The 25,936-nt window shown below is 41.6% G+C and overlaps 2 protein-coding genes across 2 annotated transcripts; one reads left to right on the top strand and one right to left on the bottom strand.

Moving 5' to 3' along the window:
* Positions 1 to 9,324: 9,324 nt before the first annotated feature.
* LOC115135773 (glutaminyl-peptide cyclotransferase-like) lies at positions 9,325 to 18,083 on the bottom strand. The gene is made up of 7 exons (XM_029670846.2): positions 17,047 to 18,083; positions 16,601 to 16,747; positions 16,124 to 16,426; positions 15,468 to 15,629; positions 15,264 to 15,363; positions 14,750 to 14,866; positions 9,325 to 11,382 (listed from the first exon to the last, which is right to left on the bottom strand). Exons 1-7 carry the CDS (start codon positions 17,278 to 17,280, stop codon positions 11,237 to 11,239), a joined length of 1,209 nt encoding a protein of 402 aa, XP_029526706.2. The 5' UTR covers positions 17,281 to 18,083; the 3' UTR covers positions 9,325 to 11,236.
* Positions 18,084 to 18,169: 86 nt separating this feature from the next.
* LOC115135772 (uncharacterized) lies at positions 18,170 to 25,329 on the top strand. The gene is made up of 13 exons (XM_029670845.2): positions 18,170 to 18,256; positions 18,378 to 18,408; positions 18,674 to 18,725; positions 18,843 to 18,945; positions 19,107 to 19,218; positions 19,312 to 19,425; positions 19,602 to 19,844; positions 19,951 to 20,083; positions 21,817 to 22,046; positions 22,381 to 22,463; positions 23,517 to 23,773; positions 23,876 to 23,965; positions 24,052 to 25,329. The coding sequence occupies exons 3-13, from the start codon at positions 18,682 to 18,684 to the stop codon at positions 24,203 to 24,205; spliced, it is 1,563 nt and encodes a 520-aa protein (XP_029526705.1). The 5' UTR covers positions 18,170 to 18,256; positions 18,378 to 18,408; positions 18,674 to 18,681; the 3' UTR covers positions 24,206 to 25,329.
* The last annotated feature ends 607 nt before the right edge of the window (positions 25,330 to 25,936 follow it).

Here is a 25,936-nt window from a genome sequence, read left to right as displayed (position 1 = left end):
TCTCTGGTCAAATGCTTCGTTTGTAAATGGTGAGTGTTGCAGTGTGCCCCTGGCTATCCATAAATTAAAAAACACAAGAAAATCATGTAGTCTGGTATGCTTAATACAGCATTTTTAATGTGCACGTTTTGTTTTTTTCCCTAACACAACACAGCTGATTCAAATGATTAAAGCTTGATGATTAGTTGATTATTTTAATCAGCTGTGTAGTGCTAGTGCAAAAAATAAAACGTGCACAGTTTGTGAAACCTTGTAAGGAATTTAAAATCATAATGTTTACTTTTGATTAAGTATATTTCAGCATTTACATTTACTTTTAAAACGTAAGTATGTTTAAAACAAAATATTTTTAGACTTTTACTCAAGTAGTATTTTACTGAGAGAGTTTCACTTTACCTTGAGTCATTTTCTATTAAGGTATCTTTACTTTTACTCAAGTATGACAATTGGGTACTTTCTCCACCACTGCTTTTAATATACATTCATTACAATAATTAAAGGCAATATGTATCATATTAGAAAATAGACAACATACAATGGATAGACAACAATTATATCTACCTTAAATAAGGCTATATACACTGAGTGTACAAAACATTATGAACACTTTCCTAATATTGAGTTGCACCCTCTTTTGTAGTCACAACAGCCTCAATTCGTCAGGGCATGGACTTTACAAGGTGTCGAGAGCGTTCCACAGGAATACTGGCCCATGTTGACCCCAATGCTTCCCACGGTTATGTCAAGTTGGTTGGATTCTTGATACACACAGGAAACTGTTGAGTGTGAAAAACAAAGCAGCGTTGCTATTCTTGACACACTCAAACCGGTGCACCTACTATCATACCCCGTTCAAAGGCACTTAAATCTTTTGTCTTGCCCATTCACCCTCGAAATGGCACACAAACACAATCCATTGTCTCAAGGCTTAACATCCTTATTTCAAAAGTCTCCTCCCCTTCATCTACACTGATTGAATTAGATTTAACAGGTGACATCAATAAGGGATCATAGCTTCCACCTGGATTCACCTGGTCAGTCTATGTCATGAAAAGAGCAGGTGGTCCTATACAGTGTTACAGTCAATGAACTAATCCAGGGATGAGCAACTTTGATGGGGGGCCACAAAAAAATCTGAATTCATCATGAGGTGCCACAGTTTTACAGCTAATTTCCTGCAATTCTACACATTTTGCCATAGGGTGGAGAGAAATGTTTGCAGTTTTTAATATGATATCTTGGTGAGATTACTAACAAAGTAATTCAACCATGATAAGTTTAGAGGGGGGGGGGGATTGATCTGGGGGACATTAAAGGGGCCACCAGTTGCCCATCCCTGAACTAAACAGACCAGAGCCAGCTGCTAATGCATTGGTGCCTAGAGTCAACCCGTTAAGCAGACCGGGACTGACCATTTTCTCAATGGTAAACGGCATCTTTCATTTGTCCACCATCTTTGCTTCTGCTTCTAGTTCATGTGCTGAGATCTACCCATATTACCGCCACCTAGCGGCTAAAGCGAGAGCCTTACATAATTGAGCTGTCAAGATTATGACCCAATCTCAAATGGACCCCTAGGGAGAATCTGAATTGCATTTCCTCCTCATGTCCTCTCTCCTCACACCCCTGACCTTCTCCTCCAATGGGTTTTGAGAATGAGGTGAGAGAGGACAGGAGGAGTCAAGGAAATGCAATTTAGATGTCCCCCTATAGTAAACCCTACACACTTGAGATCTGAGAGGATTTAACAGGTGCAACCAATATGCTAATAGCTGCACCTTGCCCTCTCATATGCTAGGTTGAAGTTTCACCATATTGCTTATACCAACCAAATAATTTCAGATTTCCACAAGTGCATAGGGAGTAGGGTCAAGGGTTCCATTTGGGATTGGGCTGTTAGCTTGAGCTACTTTCTGGTTCTGACAGTCAATATCTAAATTACTCAGGCATTTCTAATTTGTGTGATGCCACCTGTGAGTGGAAGGTAGACTAGCAGTTAAGAGCGTTGGGCCAGTTGCTGAAACGTCACTGGTTTGAATACCCAAGACAACAGGGTGAAAAACCTGTTGATGTGCCCTTAAGCAAGGCACTTAACCCTAATTTGCTCCAGGGGCACCATACTACTATGGCTGACCCTATAAAACAACATATTTCACTTCACCTATCTGGTGTATGTGACAATACATGTTTATTTACCGTACATTTCATAAGCATTATATAATGCCATTACTTGACCTCTTGTGACACGTAAGCATATACTAGTATTAGCTAGACTTAAAATAATAGTCAAATTCACTTCTCATACTGATGATATCTTTAATCCAAAACACTCAACAGGTGAGCAGAGCAACTGGTCTGCTCAACCAAACAAACTCACTGGCCAGAGACTGTTTTCAAATGTTCATCCTCATCAGTGGTGTCCACCTCTCTGACAGAGGACAATAGTGCTGTCATACAGTTCAGATCCATGGCCATTGCTTAGGACAATGACTGCACTTACTCAGCTGCAGATTGAAAGGAATAGTAATCTGACTAGTGAATGATTAATGTAATTACATAGCACATGCCCACGTATCCAGTTAGAGGTAGAGAAGGAAATGGTTTTGGTCATCTCTCTGCTTTGGGTTTGGAGAAAGTTCCTAGTTGCTTTGTGTTCACATCTTTCAGCTGGTCTAGCTGTCTCTGTCCACGACGGTAAAGATATTCTATGTGCATGACATCAGTCTTCTTGATGCTGGAGTTCTCTCGGAACTCATCCCGGATCCTGGGTAGAAAGCCTGGCTTGTCCTGGCCAGCACGCAGGAACTGGCGGAACAGAGACAACACCTGTTTCTGCAGCTTACTGTGGCGTGCCATGGTGGGGAACACAGGGCAACAGCAACACAGATGACCAGGGAAGACGACCTACCAGAAGACAGAGAATGAAGCAGCCTCACCGTCACAACACATGCATCGGGGTGTAGATGAAGTGTCTCCTACACCTATGGGAGAAAGACATCATAGTGGCTGGTGAAACAATGATATCTGGCCATGTTAGTTGTCATTATATTATCTTATGGTTATAGGTGTGTTTCTGAAGATTTGATTAGCCTCATGATGATAGCCTATGAAACCAATATCCCTGATGATAAATAAACTCAGAATGGACAGTCAGGGACCCGAACTCATCTCAGGCAGTGGACAGTAACGTTACAGGAACAGTATTATATTAGTGAGTCACATCAATAAAACTTCGAGCTAGTCGCTAACCTACACAAACCACAAAGTTGAACACTTTACAAGACATTCCACATACAGGCTGATACTAAAACACCACAATATGGTTTAAAGTCATGTAGCTATATACTAGCTAGCTAGCCGATTTACTGGGCTAGAACTGCTAGCTAGCTAACCAGCAAACTAACCTACCTTCAGTCAGTGTCAACTTCGAAAATATAATAACTTTGCCTGTATTTGATAGTGAAATGCGTTTCATATCAAGTGTGAAACTCCCGTTAATAACCTATTTACCACTTAAACCGTTTGAGGAACATATTGCTTAAACACTAGCTAGCTAACACAGCACGACCTTTATGATAACTCATGTTAGCTATGTATCAAAGACAGTATAGTAGGAAGATAGGCCAGAACTGCTTCCCCATATCAGACTTCTAGGCGATGTCACGGCGACATTTGCTAGCTAAACTCATGCGTACAAATACGTCATATGCAGGAGGGTGATTTCTCTCTTGCGGTGCCATGTGGACATCAAAACTTTTGGAGAAAAAAAAACCAATATATATATTTTTAAAAGTATTCTAAGAGAAAATGGGCATGTTTGACTTTCAGAAAAACAAATTGGTCAAGCTCAGGCACTTACAAAAATATTGGGTGCATTTTCCAATTTGTTAGGCGCATAATCCTAACTGTGTGGGAATTTTGATCCTAAATTAGCCATAGCTCTGTGAGTGAGCAAGATTGAGCTGGCAAGCAAAATGGTGAACACTTGAACAGGATTTTCTCTATCCAACATATTTACATTTTCTCCATAATTTAGCCTAACATAGTGGACATTTGAGTGGGTCATACAGACTAACAACTGAGTATTTATATTTATTGAGTTTTGCAAAATAGTTTTCCCACCAAAGAAATTACGACACTTCCTAAATGTGGTGTCATTGTAGGAAGGGCTTGTTTTCTTAAATGGAGAATTTCAACAAACGAACAGGGAAAGTGATTAGGAAAATCATAAATAAAATAATTATGAAAAATACTTTATTGATGAAAGATCCCTTTCGGGATCCATATTTTTATGTTTTTTTAAGGTTAAGGACACCTAGCCTTATATTTAAAGCCTTCTGGAATCCACATATTACACTAAATAAGAACTGATATTTCCTGGGGACAGAAAAGGTACCGAAAAGTAGGAATGACCCAGACCGTCAAATCAAAGGCACTCCGTCCATATAAAGTTGTTTTTGATGAAGATGAAAACGTGTCAGTTTGTCACTTTCACGAGGTTGGCGTAATAACATGTTAAAATCGTTGAGGCATTGGCTCAAATCCACGTTGTGCCTTTAGATTTCGGGAAAACGAACAACTAATTTTTCACTTCTGAAACCCCGGCCTGGGCTGATTTTCCCAAAAGCATCGTAGCACTAAAATTATCTTTCGTTTATTTAGTTTCAATGGAATTAAGATGGTTATTGCTACGATACCTTTGCGAAACCCCGGCCTGGGCTGATTTTCCCAAAAGCATCGTAGCACTAAAATTATCTTTCGTTTATTTAGTTTCAATGGAATTAAGATGGTTATTGCTACGATACCTTTGCGAAACCCAGGTCTAGTCTGTTTCGCAAGCGTTCCCGGAAGTTTCGCGATGTTGCGCCTCTGAGTTTAGAAACTCTGTGGTTAAATGTTTATGTTACGAAAGCCAAAGGCGACGGAGCTGTTGCGTTGGGTGCTAGTTACACTGCCCTCTATTGGCTTGGATGTCTCATCTCACAATTACGTTGTCAGTTTAGTACAGGCTCAAACGTTGGGGTGAACTTAACATGTTTCAACAAATTTCTCACACATGAAATTAAACAAATCAAACAAGTTTATAATCTTTATTTAGGAAAACATTCTGTGTGGAATTCTATGCAAGCAATCATTCATTTCATATACATTCTTCATACAGTTCAATAATAATACAAACATAATTCAAATATGAGTCGATGTCAGAAAGTAGTGCAATACAATATTGGGTTGAGGGTTGAGGTACAGAATAGCCTCAATCAATCTTTCACATAGGAGATGGCATGACTCCAATGGAAGCCCATTGTGCATGAACCATTCTGAGTGTTTTGTTTCTTTCGGAAAAACAATTATAGGACATGTTGGCTAGCAGAAATAGACTGTCAGCCAGGCTATGTAACAACACTGTGACAGTTACAGCAGTCATTCACACAGTCTGGTTCATTCAGTATAATAATGTTGTCACTGAGTTCGCTGTAGCAAGTATTGCGCATAAAATAGTTTCTTATTATGCATTATTAGATTCTGCTGGCTGACATCATGTGAAAGCCATTGTTGTGCTACAATAGTGGATGCATACAGTACACAATCATACTTTTCAATTGAGTTATTATCGCTTTTTGACCAGTTAACTGGTGGATGCGACTCTTTCAGTATACAAATAATATGTGACACATTGGCACTGAACATAGTATTACTTCTAGATAAATATCTCTACATATCGTAATGCTCAATATACAAAGTCATACCAATACATTTGATTCATCTTTATCTTCATCCTAATATACAGTGCGAAAGTATTCGGCCCCCTTGAACTTTGCGACCTTTTGCCACATTTCAGGCTTCAAACATAAAGATATACAACTTTTTGTGAAGAATCAACAACAAGTGGGACACAATCATGAAGTGGAACAACATTTCTTGGATATTTCAAACTTTTTTAACAAATCAAAAACTGAAAAATTGGGCATGCAAAATTATTCAGCCCCTTTACTTTCAGTGCAGCAAACTCTCTCCAGAAGTTCAGTGAGGATCTCTGAATGATCCAATGTTGACCTAAATGACTAATGATGATAAATACAATCCACCTGTGTGTAATCAAGTCTCCGTAGAAATGCACCTGCACTGTGATAGTCTCAGAGGTCCGTTAAAAGCGCAGAGAGCATCATGAAGAACAAGGAACACACCAGGCAGGTCCGAGATACTGTTTAAGTTTAAAGCCGGATTTGGATACAAAAAGATTTCCCAAGCTTTAAACATCCCAAGGAGCACTGTGCAAGCGATAATATTGAAATGGAAGGAGTATCAGACCACTGCAAATCTACCAAGACCTGGCTGTCCCTCTAAACTTTCAGCTCATACAAGGAGAAGACTGATCAGAGATGCAGCCAAGAGGCCCATGATCACTCTGGATGAACTGCAGAGATCTACAGCTGAGGTGGGACACTCTGTCCATAGGACAACAATCAGTCGTATATTGCACAAATCTGGCCTTTATGGAAGAGTGGCAAGAAGAAAGCCATTTCTTAAAGATATCCATAAAAAGTGTCGTTTAAAGTTTGCCACAAGCCACCTGGGAGACACACCAAACATGTGGAAGAAGGTGCTCTGGTCAGATGAAACCAAAATGTAACTTTTTGGCAACAATGCAAAACGTTATGTTTGGCGTAAAAGCAACACAGCTCATCACCCTGAACACACCATCTCCACTGTCAAACATGGTGGTGGCAGCATCATGGTTTGGCCCTGCTTTTCTTCAGCAGGGACAGGGAAGATGGTTAAAATTGATGGGAAGATGGATGAAGCCAAATACAGGACCATTCTGGAAGAAAACCTGATGGAGTCTGCAAAAGACCTGAGACTGGGACGGAGATTTGTCTTCCAACAAGACAATGATCCAAAACATAAAGCAAAATCTACAATGGAATGGTTCAAAAATAAACATATCCAGGTGTTAGAATGGCCAAGTCAAAGTCCAGACCTGAATCCAATCGAGAATCTGTGGAAAGAACTGAAAACTGCTGTTCACAAATGCTCTCCATCCAACCTCACTGAGCTCGAGCTGTTTTGCAAGGAGGAATGGGAAAAAATTTCAGTCTCTCGATGTGCAAAACTGATAGACATATACCCCAAGCGACTTACAGCTGTAATCGCAGCAAAAGGTGGCGCTACAAAGTATTAACTTAAGGGGGCTGAATAATTTTGCACGCCCAATTTTTCAGTTTTTGATTTGTTAAAAAAGTTTGAAATATCCAAGAAATGTTGTTCCACTTCATGATTGTGTCCCACTTGTTGTTGATTCTTCACAAAAAAATACAGTTTTATATCTTTATGTTTGAAGCCTGAAATGTGGCAAAAGGTCGCAAAGTTCAAGGGGGCCGAATACTTTCGCAAGGCACTGTATAGTACATGTATTTCAACAAACAGAGTTGGAACTGTTAGGTCTATGTAATATCGGAAGCATAACTTCGTATTACTTGCATAAGCTACTAGAAGATACTTCAGAAAGTATTCATACCCCTTGACTTATTTCATATTTTGTCGTGTTACAGCCTGAATTCAATATGGATTAAATCGAGGGATTTTATCACCCATCTACACACAATACCCCATAATGACAAATTTGAGCAAATGTATTGAAAATGAAATACAGAAATATCTCATTTACATAAGAATTCACACCCGAGTCAATACTTTGCAGAAGCACCTTTGGCAGCGATTACAGCTGTCTTTCTTACCCAGTCTTTCTGGGTAAGTCTCTAAGAGCTTTGCACTCATGGATTGTATTATATTTAAAGTGGGGCAAAAAAGTATTTAGTCAGCCACCAATTGTGCAAGTTCTCCCACTTAAAAAGATGAGAGGCCTGTAATTTTCATCATAGGTACACTTCAACTATGACAGACAAAATGAGAAAAAAAATCCAGAAAATCACATTGTAAGATTTTTAATGAATTTATTTGCAAATTATGGTGGAAAATAAGTATTTGGTCACCTACAAACAAGCAAGATTTCTGGCTCTCACAGAGAGCTTCTTTACGAGGCTCCTCTGTCCTCCATTCGTTACCTGTATTAATGGCACCTGTTTGAACTTGTTATCAGTATAAAAGACACCTGTCCACAACCTCAAACAGTCACACTCCAAACTCCACTATGGCCAAGACCAAAGAGCTGTCAAAGGACACCAGAAACAAAATTGTAGACCTGCACCAGGCTGGGAAGACTGAATTTGCAATAGGTAAGCAGCTTGGTTTGAAGAAATCAACTGTGGGAGCAATTATTAGGAAATGGAAGACATATAAGACCACTGATAATCTCCCTCGATCTGGGGCTCCACGCAATATCTCACCCCGTGGGGTCAAAATTATCACAAGAACGGTGAGCAAAAATCCCAGAACCACACGGGGGGACCTAGTGAATGACCTGCAGAGAGCTGGGACCAAAGTAACAAAGCCTACCATCAGTAACACACTACGCCGCCAGGGACTCAAATCCTGCAGTACCAGATGTGTCCCCCTGCTTAAGCCAGTACATGTCCAGGCCCGTCTGAAGTTTGCTAGAGCATTTGGATGATCCAGAAGAAGATTGGGAGAATGTCATATGGTCAGATGAAACCAAAATATAACTTTTTGGTAAAAACTCAACTCGTCGTGTTTGGAGGACAAAGAATGCTGAGTTGCATCCAAAGAACACCATACCTACTGTGAAGCATGGGGGTGGAAACATCATGCTTTGGGGCTGTTTTTCTGCAAAGGGACCAGGACGACTGATCCGTGTAAAGGAAAGAATGAATGGGGCCATGTATCGTGAGATTTTGAGTGAAAACCTCCTTCCATCAGCAAGGGCATTGAAGATTAAACGTGGCTGGGTCTTTCAGCATGACAATGATCCCAAACACACCGCCCGGGCAACGAAGGAGTGGCTTCGTAAGAAGCATTTCAAGGTCCTGGAGTGGCCTAGCCAGTCTCCAGATCTCAACCCCATAGAAAATCTTTGGAGGGAGTTGAAAGTCCGTGTTGCCCCAAAACATCACTGCTCTACAGGAGATCTACATGGAGGAATGGGCCAAAATACCAGCAACAGTGTGTGAAAACCTTGTGAAGACTTACAGAAAACATTTGACCTCTGTCATTGCCAAAAAAGGGTATATAACAAAGTATTGAGATAAACTGTTGTTATTGACCAAATACTTATTTTCCACCATAATTTGCAAATAAATTCATTAAAAATCTTACAATGTGATTTTCTGGATTTCTTTTTCTCATTTTGTCTGTCATAGTTGAAGTGTACCTATGATGAACATTACAGACCTCTCTCATCTTTTTAAGTGGGAGAACTTGCACAATTGGTGACTGACTAAATATTTTTTGCCCCACTGTATATGTATTATATATTTTCACATTCTTTAAAAAAATATTCAAGCTCTGTCTAGTTGGTTGTTGATCATGGCTAGACAGTCATTTTCAAGTCTTGCCATAGATTTCCAAGTAAATTTAAGTCAAGACTTTAACTCGGCCACTCAGGAACATTCACTGTCATCTTGGTAAGCAACTCCTGTGTAGAGTTGGCCTTGTGTTTTAGGTTATTGTCCTGCTGAAAGGTGAATTAATCTCCCAGTGTCTGGTGGAAAGCAGACTGAACCAGGTTTTCATCTAGGATTTTTCCTGTGCTTAGCTACATTCTGTTTCTTTTTATCCTGAAAACCTCCCCTGTCCTTAACAATTACATGCATACCCATAACATGATGCAGCCACCACTATGGTTGAAAATATGGATAGTGGTACTCAGTAATGTGTTATATTGGATTTGCCCCAAACATAACACTTTGTATTCAGAACAAGGAGTAAATTCCTTTGCCACATTTCATTGCATTATTACTTTAGTGCCTCGTTGCAATCAGGATGCATGTTTTGGAATATTTTTATTCTGTACAGGCTTCCTTCTTTTCACTCTGTCAATTAGGTTAATATTGTGGAGTAACTACAGCGTTGTTGATACATCCATCCTCAGTTTTCTCCTATCACAGCCCAAAAAAACTCTGTAACTGTTTTAAAGTCACCATTGGTCTTATGTTGAAATCCCTGAGCGGTTTCCTTCCTCTCTGGCAACTGAGTTAAGAAGGAAGCTTGTATCTTTATAGTGACTGGGTGTATTGATACACCACCCAAAGTGTCATTAATAACTTCACCATGCTCAAAGGGATATTCAATGTATTTTTAAAATTGTATTTTTCCCTTCTTTGTGAGGCATTGGAAAACCTCCTGTCTTTGTGGTGGAATCTGTGTTTGAAATTCACTGCTTGACTGAGAGACCTTACAGATAATTGTATGTGTGGGACACAGAGATGAGGTAGTCATTCAACAATCATGTAAAACACTATTATTGCACAGTGTGTCCATGCGACGTATTTATGCTTGACATAATAAAAGGGTTGAATAGTTATTGACTCAAGATATTTCAGCTTTTCATTTGTAATTCATTTGCAACATTTTCAAAAAATCTAATTCCACTTTGACATTATGGGGTATTGTAGGTAGGCTAGTGGCAACAATCCATTTTAAATCCAGGCTGTAACACAACAAGATGTGAATAAAGTCAAGGGGTGTGAATAGTTTCTGAAGGCACTGTTAATACACAATTATATCCCATATAATCTAGCACTTCCCAAAGCACATATTTATTGCTATATTATTACTGGACTGTCTGTCCTAAACATATAAGTGATTTTTGGGGAACAAATATGTACAGTAATGTCTGTACATCACCTCTTTATTTAGCATTTTAATATTTTTTTATCCACATGATCTAGCTTGAACTTCCCTCATTGGGAAACACTATATACTCTAGTGTTCGCAACCTCATTTACTGAACGTATTGAGAAAAGGCACCTAATCAAGTTCGTCATTCTGTTTTTGCATAAGTCTGAGTTCCACATGGATTATGGGAATGAGAGGGACAGGGTATATAAAAGGCCTCTATAATCACAATCCTAATTTCAACCGTTTTCTAGTATGGCTCCAGAATGGATTAAAAAACAACAACAACAAGACTACTAGGGTATAGATTCTAGAACGAGAGATATAGGTGATGTAGAGAAAAGGCATGGTATGATAGGACTTTGATGATTGTAAATTGATTATGTGGGAGAGTGGCTGGTATTGTAAAATGCAGCTGGGTGATTGTGGCATAAAGTCTAAAGGATACATGTCTATGAGCAACAGTAAAGGGAGGAAACGTCAGTCAGAGTCCTATGTATTCAGCAAGGAACACCACTAGCACCTTGGTGAGGTTCTCGATAGTCTGAGAATGGATGTGTTCCGCTGTGTCCTCCAGAGTGTGCATAAAGGAGGGGAAGGGCGTTGTGATCATGTGTAGGACTGGAACCCCTGCGGGCATAGAGGGGAGTGGGTGGGAATGACAGAGAGACAAGGGAGGGGAGAAGACAAATGAGATAGGGTAGAGTGTAGGGGATGACAGAGAGACAGGGGAGGGGAGAAGACAAATGAGATAGGGTAGAGTGTAGGGGATGACAGAGAGACAGGGGAGGGGAGAAGACAAATGAGATAGGGTAGAGTATAGGGGATGACAGAGAGACAGGGGGTGGAGAAGACAAATGAGATAGGGTAGAGTGTAGGGGATGACAGAGAGACAGGGGAGGGGAGAAGACAAATGAGATAGGGTAGAGTGTAGGGGATGACAGAGAGACAGGGGAGGGGAGAAGACAAATGAGATAGGGTAGAGTGTAGGGGATGACAGAGAGACAGGGGAGGGGAGAAGACAAATGAGATAGGGTAGAGTATAGGGGATGACAGAGAGACAGGGGAGGGGAGAAGACAAATGAGATAGGGTAGAGTGTAGGGGATGACAGAGGTTAATAGACGGAGAGATAAAAAAAGGCAGATGGTAGATTAAGTTCTACAGGGATAAAACTAAAGCAGAGGGAGAACTCTGCAGATACAGTACAGTCATAAGGTCATAGTCTAATCAGCGGTGTAGATATCAGAGGCAGGTTTTTTTTATGAGCATGGCCTTATTTCTATTACAGCATATTGGATGACTGTCTGTCTTTCATATTCCATTCACCCAGTTCAATGTAACATTGATATGTTTAGGCTAATATATGATACTCATATTTGCCCTATACCCATCATGAGGTTGTTACAACCTAGCCTACAAATGAAGTTTATAACGTAGGTGCAAAGGTCGAAAGACAAATTGGAGTACTGCCTGCATATAGCTGATCTAGGGTGTAATCATTAGTCCAAACAGTTGCAAAACTAAAACAAGAGTTTCTAGTGGACAAATTCAGGTAGGTCCATACCCGTTTCATTCCGTTTTCTTCCATTTAAGAAACATTTTGCAACAGAATTGGCGGAATAAATACACCCCTGTTCAGCCGCACTGTCACACCCTGATCAGTTTCACCTGTTATTGTTATTGTCTCCACCTCCTTCAGGTGTCACTTGTTATCCCTGGTGTATATATCCCTGTGTTTCCTGTCTCTCTGTGTCAGTTCGTCTTGTATGTTCCAAGTCAACCAGTGTGTTTTTCCCGTACTCCTGCCTTTTCTATTCTCTTTTACTAGTCCTCCCAGTTTTGACCTTTGCCTGTTTTCTGGACTCTGTACCCGCCTGCGTGACCATTCTGCCTGCCCTGACCTCGAGCCTGCCTGCCACACCGTACCTCCTGGACTCTGAACTGGTTTTGACTTTTTGCCTGTCCACGACCATTCTCTTGCCTACCCCTTTTGGATATAATAAATATAAAGGACTTAAACCATCTGCCTCCCGTGTCTGCATCTGGGTCTCGCCTTGTGCCCGTATAAGCACACACAGTTCACTTTCATAGCAGCCACACAAACAGCATCATCACATTTACACGCTCTCTTCTCATATTTTCCCTTCACTTGTGGAGTTCAGTGCACAACACAACAGCTGTCATACCATAGCTGCTACACACAGCCTACATTGTTGTCACCATATTATCTAACTTCATAGTCAACATAGCTACTATAACTAACACATTAGTAAACCCACAATCCAATCCATGTGTACAATCACGCAGTAGTGTACAACGAGCAGTTTAGTAGTTACACTGGCGGGGCCCAGTGACAATACACTTATAAAACCGAAAGCTCACCTTGAATTGGACAGGTCGGATAGCCTTAGCCAGCTAGCTAACATAAATATCATTCCTCTCTGTTTGAGTCAGGTTGTTGAAGACGCTAAATTAGCTGCATTAGCTAGTGTAAGTCAAAGTGAAACTGAAATAAAAAAACAAATTCCGCTCTGCTGCTTCTCCTTAATTTTGTACAAAATGAATTTGTTCAAAACTGTTCAACTATTGTCTTTCTCTCTCTTTGAGGCAACTACTCACCACATTTTATGCACTGCAGTGCTAGCTAGCTGTAGCTTATGCTTTCACTACTAGATTCATTCTCTGATCCTTTGATTGGATGGACATGTCAGTTCATCCTGCAAGAGCTCTGATAGGTTGGAGGACGTCCCCCGGAAGACGTCATAATTACTGTGTAAGTGTATGGAAGGGGGTGAGCACCATGAGCCTCCTAGGTTTTGTATTGAAGTCAAGGTACCCAGAGGAGGATGGAAGCTAGCTGTTCTGCTACACCATGGTGCTACCCTACAGGCTACTGTAGACCTTCATTGCAAAACTGTGTTTTAATCAGTCATTTGGTGACGTGAATATATTTAGTATAGTTTTACCTAAAAAGGAGATCTTGCAATATGTATCTTTTTGGGTGACTTGACAAACATTTCATAGAAATGTGAGTTATAGATATGTCATACTCTAAGAAGCAGTAGATCTGTTCTATATGCGCAATTTCTATGCTTTTTGCATCTTTTACTTTAGGTTTTGTACACCATCTTTAAACAGCTGAAAATATGTTTTTGTTTATGTAAAATATATCTCACCACAGTTTAAATGGTACAATGATTCTCTACACCAGGGGTATTCAACTCTTACCCTACGAGGTCCGGAGCCTGCTGGTTTTCTGTTCTACCTGATAATTAAGTGAACATTGCAGTGGAAATTGCTTTGAGGTCCAGAGTTGAGTTTGAGGGCTATACACTATACTTCACATAGGGCTCAGGAGGACCTGAGCCCTAGGACCATGCCCCAGGACTACCTGACATGATGACTCCTTGCTGTCCCCAGTCCACCTGGCCGTGCTGCTGCTCCAGTTTCAACTGTTCTGCCTTATTATTATTCGACCATGCTGGTCATTTATGAACATTTGAACATCTTGGCCATGTTCTGTTATAATCTCCACCCGGCACAGCCAGAAGAGGACTGGCCACCCCACATAGCCTGGTTCCTCTCTAGGTTTCTTCCTAGGTTTTGGCCTTTCTTAGGGAGTTTTTCCTAGCCACCGTGCTTCTACACCTGCATTGCTTGCTGTTTGGGGTTTTAGGCTGGGTTTCTGTACAGCACTTTGAGATATCAGCTGATGTACGAAGGGCTATATAAATAAATTTGATTTGATTTGACATAAACTGAAATTAGGTGAACTATTCAAATTTTAGCAACCAGGAAATAGCCAAGCGATTTCCGCATAGTGCATCTTTAATATTTCACTATAAAATAAAATTCACTGAGTAGGATGGTCCTCCCCTTCCTCCTCTTAAGAGCCTCCACTTATATATTCATGGTGTACTGTTAAACGTCCATCTTTGTTAGTCAGTAAATGTGCCCTCTAACCATCTGCCTATCTATGTGGGTATGCTCTCTCACCCTGCTGGAGGAATGGCACATGGTCGTCCTCCACAGGGCCCAGGTTTATGTCCTTCCTGAAGTAGCTCACCTCTCTGGGGTGGGAGGACAGCAGACCCAGCTTATGGAGCCTCCTCTCTAGCACACGAACATGACAGCCACCGCGGGCCATGGGGGGTGGAGAAGGGGTAAGCAGGGAGGAGAGAAAAAATGATGGAGGGAGAACAGCTCATTTCAGGTGTCTTATTACTTGTGCCTGAGTGGAATTATAGCCAGATCAGCACTGCAGAGCCTGGTCCTGTATTAGCATGAGTCAGTCATCCACCTACAAAACTCTCTGCCTTGCTCCCTGGCTCTTTCTGTCATTCTAGTGTACCTCTACCTCACTATCTCCATTACAATATGTTTTTGCCCCATTACGATTACAGTGAGCAATGAGCGTGATAATAATGAATTAATTTACCTGGCAATATAGGCAATTTTTGTGATACAGTATATGGAGTATACATTTTGAGAAGAGAGGTGGGGGCCGTACCTGCATATATCAGCTCATCAAACCAGCGTACAGTGTCGTCAAAGTGGTTGACAAACATAGGGTCAGGGGCACCAATCAGATCCAAAAGAACAAACAGGTCCTGCCATTCAACATACAGAACACTTGGCTAAGCAAAACATTAACTGCATACTACATAAGGCATGTAGCAATGGAACATTGTAACAAACACTAACAAAGCCTCACCAAAGCATGTAACAGGGTGGTATGTTCAGCTCCTGGAGGGTGAGGTGTACGGGACATTTGTTCAGCAAGGTAACGTGAGCCATACAGAGAGTCGGAGGGGCTCGGCTGATCAAACGCCTCATTACCATCAAAGAAGACCAACTGCAAAGTCACCTGTGACTTCTACCAGAGAGAAAAACAGACAGAAAGAAAGACTGATACAGGGGTTGGAGTGATACATATTCTTGTAATATAAGAAAAATGCTTAGAAAAATATATATTGGTCGGGTAATATGTGACTATCATACAATATCCTTTAAAATGCATTGCTTTTGATGCCAACATGGGAGATGTCCGGTGAGTGTTAATGATGTCTGTGCCTCAACCCACAAATGTCTGCAGTTTAATTTGGATATAAATGTTTGAATAATTGATGTGTGTGCATGGGTCAGACTCCAGATCTATAAATAGTCTGACATCCCGGGAGAGAGGCAAACATGTCAGAGGGTAGCCCAACCACACACTGAAGCCTCATCCTGTCATCAGTTTTCCGCAAATCCAACAATTTATATTCCCAGTGCAACCAGGAACTTAAAAGGATCTGTCAAGTCATCACTTTCATCCTTGCCCTCTGAAGCGTAGCCTTGTCCTACAGTAGCAGAGCAGACAGTATTTACCTGTTGTTTTAGCACTTTCAGGTGGACGTCCAGAGCAGTCACCAGCTCCAGTATCATGGCACAAGGGACGGCCGCGTCGCTGGCCCCTAGGAACCTCCTGAGAGGCCCGTCGGGGGTTTTGGAAGCTGGGAGCATAGCCTTGGAGTCGTAGTGGCAGGCCAGCAGCAGACGGCGCGGGGCCGAGGGGTCCAGGACTGCCAGCAGGTTGGAGAAGGTGATTATTCCCTTTGGGGTAGCAGAGTTGAAGGAGTCGACCTCCAACGACCAACCCGCTGACAGGAACTCGAGATGGCTGTAGATATGCTGTGGCATTCACAGAAAAAAACAGTGTGATTTTAATCTAAGGACATTATTTCAGAAAACAAAATGTTAATTGATACAATAACATGTAAGACTGGGATAAAGAGACACCAGTTCCACTTTAATTACAGACGTTCTACCCTGATGTCTCTTCCTGGAGTCAGTAGAGATCCTAACCTCACGCACCCTACGGCTGCCCCTGGTACCTGGCAGTCTCTCAACCAGGATGGGCCTCAGGAGAGAGTACCACAGTCTACCTGAATTCACCTGGCCCACCAGACGCTTGATCTGGGCCACAGTGGCCCGACGGGGGTTATGGGTCAACTGCAGAAAGGGAGGACAGCAGGAGAAAGGAGACAGTTGCAGTAGTTTTTTTTCACATATGCATTTTGAAAACCGTCAGTCACCATGCAGAAAATACTGTTATTATTGAGCAATCAAAGATCTGACTTGAGGTAAATTGTCTGCCATCAGTGAAGTGTATATAGTTGAACATACTGGGTTAAGTGTTCCAGCTGGCTGGGGTATGTAGGCTGTAGCAAGACAGCAGCACCTAAAAAGTCTCCTTAGGCTTAGTCCAATATTGGAAAACCGGAGGCTACAGTGCAGGAGCCATCACCTACCTTGTCCCTTATTAGGTCTGGCACACGAAATTGTGTGTTATCGTCCATATGAATACTGTCATCATCATCGCTTGTATCATTACTCGAGAAAGAAAATCCAAGTGTCAGAGCTATAGCCAGCATCCCACATAGGCATACGAGAAGCACCCGAACTCGGGACATCCGGAGCCGGTAGCAGCGTCCCAGTAGCAGCTTGGTGCCTGGAGAAGATCGGGGCTTCCGGGTGGTTCTCATAACTTGGAAGAACCGTTAGATTCACACAACAGTTCAGTCCGGTACAGAGCCTTTCTTAACTATGTGCGTTAATAGTGCTTATGATTCCATGCTAGCGTATGGCAATGGAGAATAACGTCCATGACCGATTGAATTAATGAGGCCACTCGCTGCTTAGACTCGAGCCGAGCGTGGGCAAATAAACATGAAACCATTTATGGCATCTATGATTTTCATTTAACACAATTTCATCAGGATAGGCTACAATTTAACAACAAGATACAGGCTATTTTACCTGAATGGAGCACTCATGCAGTCATGTTGGGACATACATGCAGCGGCGGATCTGTCCAATCAAATCTATCAACCACTGAGGTATAATAAACTATCAACGTCCGCACTAATCGCATATTGACCCCCGCCATATCGTCGTCGTTTCGTTATGGCCCCATTTTTAGTGCACACGCGGTGTTCTGTGTCTGCAGTTGGTGCATGAGCTCCGACCGCCTGCTGTGAAAATTGTACGCGAAAATGATTCAGGAGAAGGCTATCAATTGATGGAAAAATGAGACTGAAAATGTGCCTTGTTTATTTGGAAGAAATTCTAAAAATGACAATAGACTATAATTGAAAAAAAGTCACACGTTAGCCCAAAAACATTTGAATTTATATGTGTATTGTTCTATCTATATCTGTACATTGCTGAACGAATTAATCAATTGTTGATTTATTGATTCATATCTAGTGAACCAAACCACTGATTGGTTTGTCATGTAGGCAAAATATTTCCGCATGGTAGCATTAGAATCACATTTCTTAAAAGTCTTAAGAACGTTCAATGTACCCGCTAGGATAGGTCTGTGTCTAACCAATGACCTGCCTCGTGCGAAGGGATTGGTCCTTTCTTAACCAATGAGGTGACATGACTAACTGGCTAGAGAACAATCATTTAAAAAATAGATAGCCAACATTCTCTTTGCTGCTAAACTTCTTCTAGGTAAGTGACTGGCCATAAATTGTCACTAACAATTATTTCCACAGATATTCATATTTTTATAGTGTCTAATAATTCAAATGTATATTTATCTTGCTTATCTCTGCTCACCCTTCATATACAGTCATTGGCTCGCCCTCGCTAACAAAAAACGGGTAAGTTACCCATAAAGTTAGCTGGATTGCTAACGTTATATCAATTTTGCTATGAAATTAGCTCAACGTAACTTTGTTAATATATTTTAGTTAAAGCAGAGAGCAAGAGGCGAAGCATGTAGATATACACTCGTTGGTTAAAGGCGTGAAAATAATTAGCTAGACTGATGGATGGCAAACTTCAGCTAGCTAAGTTAACTGGCCAGCAAACATTACCGCGCAAGGGACTGAACGTTAATTTTGCGTCTGACGCCCCCTGTGGCAGATTTGAGCATGGCACAAGGACCCGCAGGCAGAGACGCGACTCGCAGGAAAAGGTACTTTTAGCTACTTAAATGGCCTGTTGCACGTCACTGTCAATAAGAATGATAAAATAGACTTGAAGACATGAAAATGATCTACTGTAGCTAAGTAATGGGTACATTATCTTACAGTAAGGATCAGCTGGACTGGAGCACATGCTGGAGCAACAGTCTGAAAGAGATTGCAGGCCTCCTGCCCATATCTAAGCCTAGGAATGGCCGAGGACTCACCAAGGTTTGTGCACGGATGATCTTGATTTAATTGTATTAATGGATTCCCTGTATGAGTATTTGTGTCCGTATGTGGGTGCATGGCTACAGTATGTCTGAATACAGTACGGTTACATTATGGTGGTGGGTGTTTCTGTGTGTGTCTCACCTCTAATCTATCTTCAGAAGGAGACTCTGGTCCACATGCTGCGCTATTTTGACTTTCTTCAGAGTAGGATCCAGACCCTGCAGAGCCGCTTGCCCCCCCACTGCATCCCCAAGCAGGAACCCGACACAGGTACAACCTCAGCCAAGCATCAAGACAAGTACAGACTACGTACCTGACTTTCATATCAATGCATTTACACTGTATGTGTGTGTGCATGTACAGGGTCTGAGAGTGAAGAGAACACCCTCTCTGATCCCTGCACCCCCCCTCACACTCTAAAGGCCAAGCGCAAATATTTTTTCAGCCGTTCCCGCAAGAGACCTGCCCCCACCTCAGGTACCAGACCCACACCTCCCCCCAACTACCCATGACATTATGTTCAACACTGTCAAAGACTGTTGTAAGGTGACGAGAGTAGTTCTGTTAGTTACTTCAAGTATGATTACAAACTAGTTTTGTGTGTAATAACATCACACTAACCAGAATGGTGCTTTTCTGTTTGCTTAACTCAGAGGTGAAGGCAGAGCTTCAGGTGAACAGAAGGAGGTTGTACAAAGCTGTAGCCAATGGAAAAATAGTTTACCCAGAGGAGGGTGTGTCTGTCCCCATGTGGGGTGTGCATTCTGATTGGTCAGAGCTCCAGTCTAGTGATAGCCATGGGGCGTGGCCTGTGTATGACAGCGACTCCCAGCCGAGCTCCCTGGATTCAGGCTTCAGCCTAAATCAGCTGCTCCCCCTGAGCACGCCTCTGGAGGGTGAGTTAGGCTGGAGGGTCCCTAAGTGTTCTCTGGGCTATACATGACAGGTGTGTTTGGGACAAATGTTACTGAGTTGATGCCTCTGTCTTTTGGTCTCCCACAGGGAGCAGTGGGACTCTGTGGACTCCATCCCCAACAGAGAGAGGCCACTGCTTTGTTTGTGAGGACCGCACAGGCAACGAGAGCATCCCATCAGGGAGCGGGGTCCTAGACACTCCAACTACTCCAATTACTGGGTGGGTTTACATCCCTGTAGCCGCATGCCTGCCCTTTTTAGTGTAACTTAGTATAGTATTCATGTGAATGTGTTTTCAACCCATATATACAGTTGAAGTCGGAAGTTTGCATACACCTTAGCCAAATACATTTAAACTCAGTTTTTCACAATTCCTGACATTTAATCCTAGAAAAAATTCCCTGTTTTATGTCAGTTAAGATTACCACTATTTAAAGAATGTGAAATGTCAGAATAATAGTAGAATAATTATTTATTTCAGCTTTTATTTCTTACATCACATTCCCAGTGGGTCAGAAGTTTACATACACTCAATTAGCATTTGGTAGCATTGCCTTTAAATTGTTTAACTTGGGTCAAACGTTTCGGTTAGCCTTCCACAAGCTTCACACAATAAGTCGGGTGAATTTTGGCCCATTCCTCCTGACAGAGCTGGGGTAACTGAGTCAGGTTTGTAGGACTCCTTGCTCCCACACACTTTTTTTAGTTCTGCCCACACATTTTCTATGGGATTGAGGTCAGGGCTTTGTGATGGCCCCTTCAATACCTTGACTTTGTCCTTAAGCTATTTTGCCATAAACTTTGGAAGTATGCTTGTGGTCATTGTCCATTTGGAAGACCCATTTGTGATCAAGCTTTAACTTCCGGACTGATGTCTTGAGATGTCAATATATCCACATAATTTTCCTTCCTCGTGATGCCATCTATTTTGTGAAGTGCACCAGTCCCTCCTGCAGCAAAGCACCCCCACAACATGATGCTGCCACCCCTGTGCTTCACGGTTGGGATGATGTTTTTAGGCTTGCAAGCCTACCCCTTTTTCCTCCAACCATAACGATGGTCATTATGGCCAAACAGTTCTATTTTTGTTTCATCAGACCAGAGGACATTTATCCAAAAAAGTACAATCTTTGTCCCCATGTGCAGTTGGAAACCATAGTCTGGCTTTTTTATGACGGTTTTGGAGCCGTGGCTTCTTCCTTGCTGAGCAGCCTTTCAGGTTATGTCGATATAGGACTCGTTTTACTGTAGATATAGATACTTTTATAACTGTTTCCTCCATTATCTTCACAAGGTCCTTTGCTGTTGTTCTGGGATTGATTTGCACTTTTTTGCACCAAAGTACGTTCATCTCTAGGAGACAAAAAGCTTCTCCTTCCTGAGCGGTATGACGGCTGCATGGTCTCATGGTGTTTATACTTGCGTACTATTGTTTGTACAGATGAATGTGGTACCTTCAGGCATTTGGAAATTGCTACCAAGGATGAACCAGACTTGTGGAGGTCTACAATTTTTTTCTGAGGTCTTGGCTGATTTCTAATGATTTTCCCATGATGTCAAACAAAGAGGCACTGGGTTTGAAGGTAGGCCTTGAAATACATCCACAGGTACACCTCCAATTGACTCAAATTATGTCAATTAGCCTATCAGAAGCTTCTAAAGCCATGACATCATTTTCTGGAATTTTCCAAGCTGTTTAAAGGCACAGTCAACTTAGTGTATGTAAACTTCTGACCCACTGGAATTGTGATACAGTGAATTATAAGTGAAATAATCTGTCTGTAAACAATTGTTGGAAAAATTACTTGTGTCATGCACAAAGTAGATGTCCTAACCGACTTTCCAAAACTATACTTTGTTTACAATAAATTTGTTGAGTGTTTGGAAAAGGACTTTTAATGACTCCAACCTAAGTGTATGTAAAGTTCCGACTTCAACTGTATGTGTTTCCAGGCCAGGATCACTTTTCCTGAAGGACCAAATGCTTGGGGTAATCCCACCCATGCGAGGGCGAAGGGAGCCCTTCCACAGCCCTGCTGCCACGCCCCAACGCCCTACCCTGCTCCCCCTGCTGCCGCTGTTTGGGACTGGGGACAGTCTGAACCTCAGCCCCTCCCTCCTCACATCCCCTGCCCGGGGCCTCAGCCACTGCCTCTTGCCTGAGGGCCAGGAGGAGCTCCATGGTAACACTCCTTTTAATAACACACGCTCAATATTAAGCTGATTTAATATAATCTTAATGATCAGGGTATTGCTGCTTTATTTTGTTGGATACAAAAGAGACCCTGCCTGCCACTGAAGTATATTTGAAGAGTCTGACTTCAAATAGATTACGGGACGCTTGGTGTAGTGTGTAGTCTACCAAGTAGTGCAGTCTGTAAAACCTAATTGTAACTCGATTGGAAGGATTCCTCCAGCTATTAATCATATACATTCCTACTTACGTCTTCAGTTCCTGGTGCGAGAGAGAGAGAGTGAAACATAGCCAAAGGCCAACACACACTCATCTTTTTGCAGTGCTATTCGAGGATGTTTGGGTCACCCCTAAAACGACCCACACCAAAGTCTCCTGCCTGCCCTGCCATGACCCCAATGACTCAGTAAGCCTCATAGAATCATGTTTCCACAATACAAATGTTGAGTGTATAGTATGTTAGGTACTAGTGTTGTGTTCAATATCAATACCAGGTTTAGTATCACAATACTCGATACCAAAACGATAGAACAGTGTAAAAACAACAACATATTAGCCAAAGTCACAGAATGGCAACTGATTCGGACAGATAAACTCAGCTACTGCTCTGTTCAATCGCTGGGCATCTTGAGGTCAATATCACAATAAATGATACATCTCTATTGATAAACTGGGTAAATCAGGATGTAACCTAGGCCTATCCACCATACAGGTGAATTCATATTCAATAGGAGTGTGTGCATGCATTGAGTTATTGAGGTTGTTTTTGCTGATTTCATGGGGCTACAGATGAAAAACAATTTGGTTCCCTTCCATTTGGGACTTATTTTATTATACTGATCAACAACATTTGCATAGAAGTAGCATATTTTATTTAAAAAAATGTGCGCTGTCTCTTTAACCAGTAATGGCGTCATTCACAATGCAAGAGGTTTGGAGCAGTCAGTTTGCTGAGGCAATAGATCATCTTTGGGAGAGACGTGAGAGAGACCGAATAAGTGAATTATTAAGGTTTTTGGTGGCAATCAGCTTTTGCGTTATTGTTTCTATATTATCACAAACGAAGTACAAGGGTAATGAATTGATGTTACCTTTAGCTGTCAGCTAGCCAGGAAAGTTAGCCTACAAAGCTGGGAGCTACAGGTATCTTGCATTGTAAAGTGTTCTTGCCTGTATGGACATTGTTTTGCAAACGGAGCTAAAATGATGCAGCCCAGACTCTCAGTGCAGGCTAGCAGTGAGTAGGTGGATCAGGTTCGGTGCGCGCTATAAGGGGTTGGCTAACCTAGTAGACAGGCTAAATCCGTGAGACACATTTGACAGCAGTACCGAAAGTAACATAAATTTTATTACTGAACTGTTTTTCATGTTCTACTATCCAGAAGTGTCGGTATATCGTGCAAAACAATTAAGGAAATGGGTATGTTCAGCTTAATGATAAAGCCACTATTCCCCCTAGATGTCGGAGGGTGAAGCTGAAGTCAGGCATGGCAGAGGAGGGTGGCTGTCCTCCCTGAGTGAGGGGGAGGAAGGGGACGTCACCTGGACCCCCAAGCAACAGCAAGTCCCTCTGAAGTCAAAGACCAGTAGCACAGGACGGCACCGCAGAGCCAATGCCTCCACCAAGGGCCCCCCTCGCACCCCTCTTAACCTGAAGAAGAAGTGTGTCAACGGCTTCATAATGTTCTGCCGCATCAACAGGAAGACCTACCTCCGGTGAGTGACTCCTGACCTTTATCCCCATAACCCTGTGTTTCAGCTTGATGTACTGTACCTCTGTGTGTCTGTAACTAAGATGGATGCCATGTCTTTGAACAGTACCCACCCTGGCACCCCGTCTACCGTGGTTACCAAGGAGCTGGCCAGCCTGTGGCACGTCATGCCCAAGCAGGAGAGGCACGTCTACTGGTCAGTAACTTTCTTATTGTGTCTGTCTCTTTACTTACAATTGGAATTTCTCAGTTTTACAGAGGAGCTTGTGTAATCTCTCGCAGTCTGAAGGCTCGCCACTTCAGCCGCCAGCAGAACCGTAACGTGAGGAGTGAGTTGGTGGAGGGAGGCGGGGAGGAAGAGGACTGTGTACCCAGCCCCCTCCACATGCTGCTGGCCCAGAGAGACCTGTGTGCTGCAGCCAGAGGAGGCCCCTAGAGTAGCTACCTCCACACACACTGACCCTTCACTGACCATATGCATCTAGCATTGGATGTCCATATTTATACTATCTGTCCATATTCAAACCAACAATATTGTTTATTTAAGAAACACCGTATGAGTTAATTATGAAGTTCTTTGGAGTTTAAATTATATTCTCAAACGCAGACACTTAATCTCTGTCTAGCACAGTGGTTCTCAAATTATATACGTTTTTTAAAGGAAGTCAGTCCAACTTTAAACTGACTCTTGAAGTTGTAATAGTAGAATTAGGTACTGAAATGAGGTAGTGAATCATCAGTTCCTCTTGTCATGTCAGTCATTGCATACCTTATAGAGCTATTTATAACTTGTCAAATGTCCAGATCAACTAGCCCATGTCAACTAACGTTTTTTTATTTAGGTTTTTTAGCCCATAGATTTTGTTGTAATTTTTTGTCACTCCAATACATGGCAAAATGTATAGAAGTGCAAGATAATTTGTCTTAAAACTGCAACATTTTCTTTGCACCCCATGACAAAATGTATAGAATTGCAAAAAATAAGCTGTTCCCCCAATGCTGGCAGGGGGGCCTGAGTGAAAAGGTTTGGGAACCCCTGGTCTATAGCACACCACATTTAACTGTTACTTTTTGTTTTCTGACTCATGTTAAAGTTATTTATACAACATGTTCAAACGTGGTTTTACAGATATTATTGAGAACCATTTTATTAGGAAGTTTTGTATTTACATGAAGTGATGTCTTCCCGTGGGTTATAATGCCAGTGTTTTACTAGTCATGTCATCCAGAAGTTTATTTCATCAATCAGTCTATATTTATGATCATAAGGGCCAAAGAAATTCCAGCCTACACAGTATGCAGCACATAAATCACTTGCCCCATGGACTGACCATTTTATTTATTACCTATTTATACACACTGCATTTATTCATATGTGTGGAATGTCTGTGTTTCTCTATTACACATTGTGTAAATTCCTTTTTTTTTTACAAGGCAGGTAAGAACTGAAGTCTTACCATTGTATTGAGTTATTCAAATTGTCAATTGGAAGTTTGCTGAAGTGTTTCTATGTGTGGTGTCAAAATATGTTAAGATGTTCTGTAAATTAAAGTTATTCAATTGTTACTACTTTGAGTTATTTGAGACAAATGAAACAAGTGAACATCTGAGATAACATACAATATGTTATTTTAGATTATTACAAATATAACAATCATTCTTTAAACAAAACAACACTAAAAGTCACATTGCACGGCTCAGTTTTTCATCTAAAGTCAAGACCACTGTGCCCTCAAACTACATGGTAGTCGTTTAGAAGTTATTATCGCTTGACTTTGGGAATCTCAGGTTGCAGTATATTCAAAGCGCTGGTAATAGAATCAGGTAGTTTTTACTTAGCCTTTTTCATACCAGAATGTATTAAACGAGAAATAATGTGAACAGGCAATCTATCAAGGTACAGAGCAGCAGGTCTCTAGCCCAGGGGTTCTTAAGATTTCTAAGCTCGAGACCCAAATGACAAATGTACTGTCCTCGAATGACCCAAATTGAGAAGAAATAGTGTGCGATTATAAATGTTTATTCATAATTTACGACCCAACTCTTATGCTCGGGGCCCACTTTGGGTACCAAACCATAGTTTAAGAAACCCTGTTGCTAGTCAATTCAAGATGTCGTGTCGATTCCAATACTAGGAAATTACATATGTTTTGTGACATGTTATTTC

The sequence above is a fragment of the Oncorhynchus nerka genome, linkage group LG10, assembly GCF_034236695.1.
Source record: "Oncorhynchus nerka isolate Pitt River linkage group LG10, Oner_Uvic_2.0, whole genome shotgun sequence".
Taxonomy (NCBI): domain Eukaryota; kingdom Metazoa; phylum Chordata; class Actinopteri; order Salmoniformes; family Salmonidae; genus Oncorhynchus; species Oncorhynchus nerka.
The sequence above is the reverse complement of the archived record's forward strand: the minus strand, read 5'-3'. Positions and strand labels throughout refer to the sequence as shown.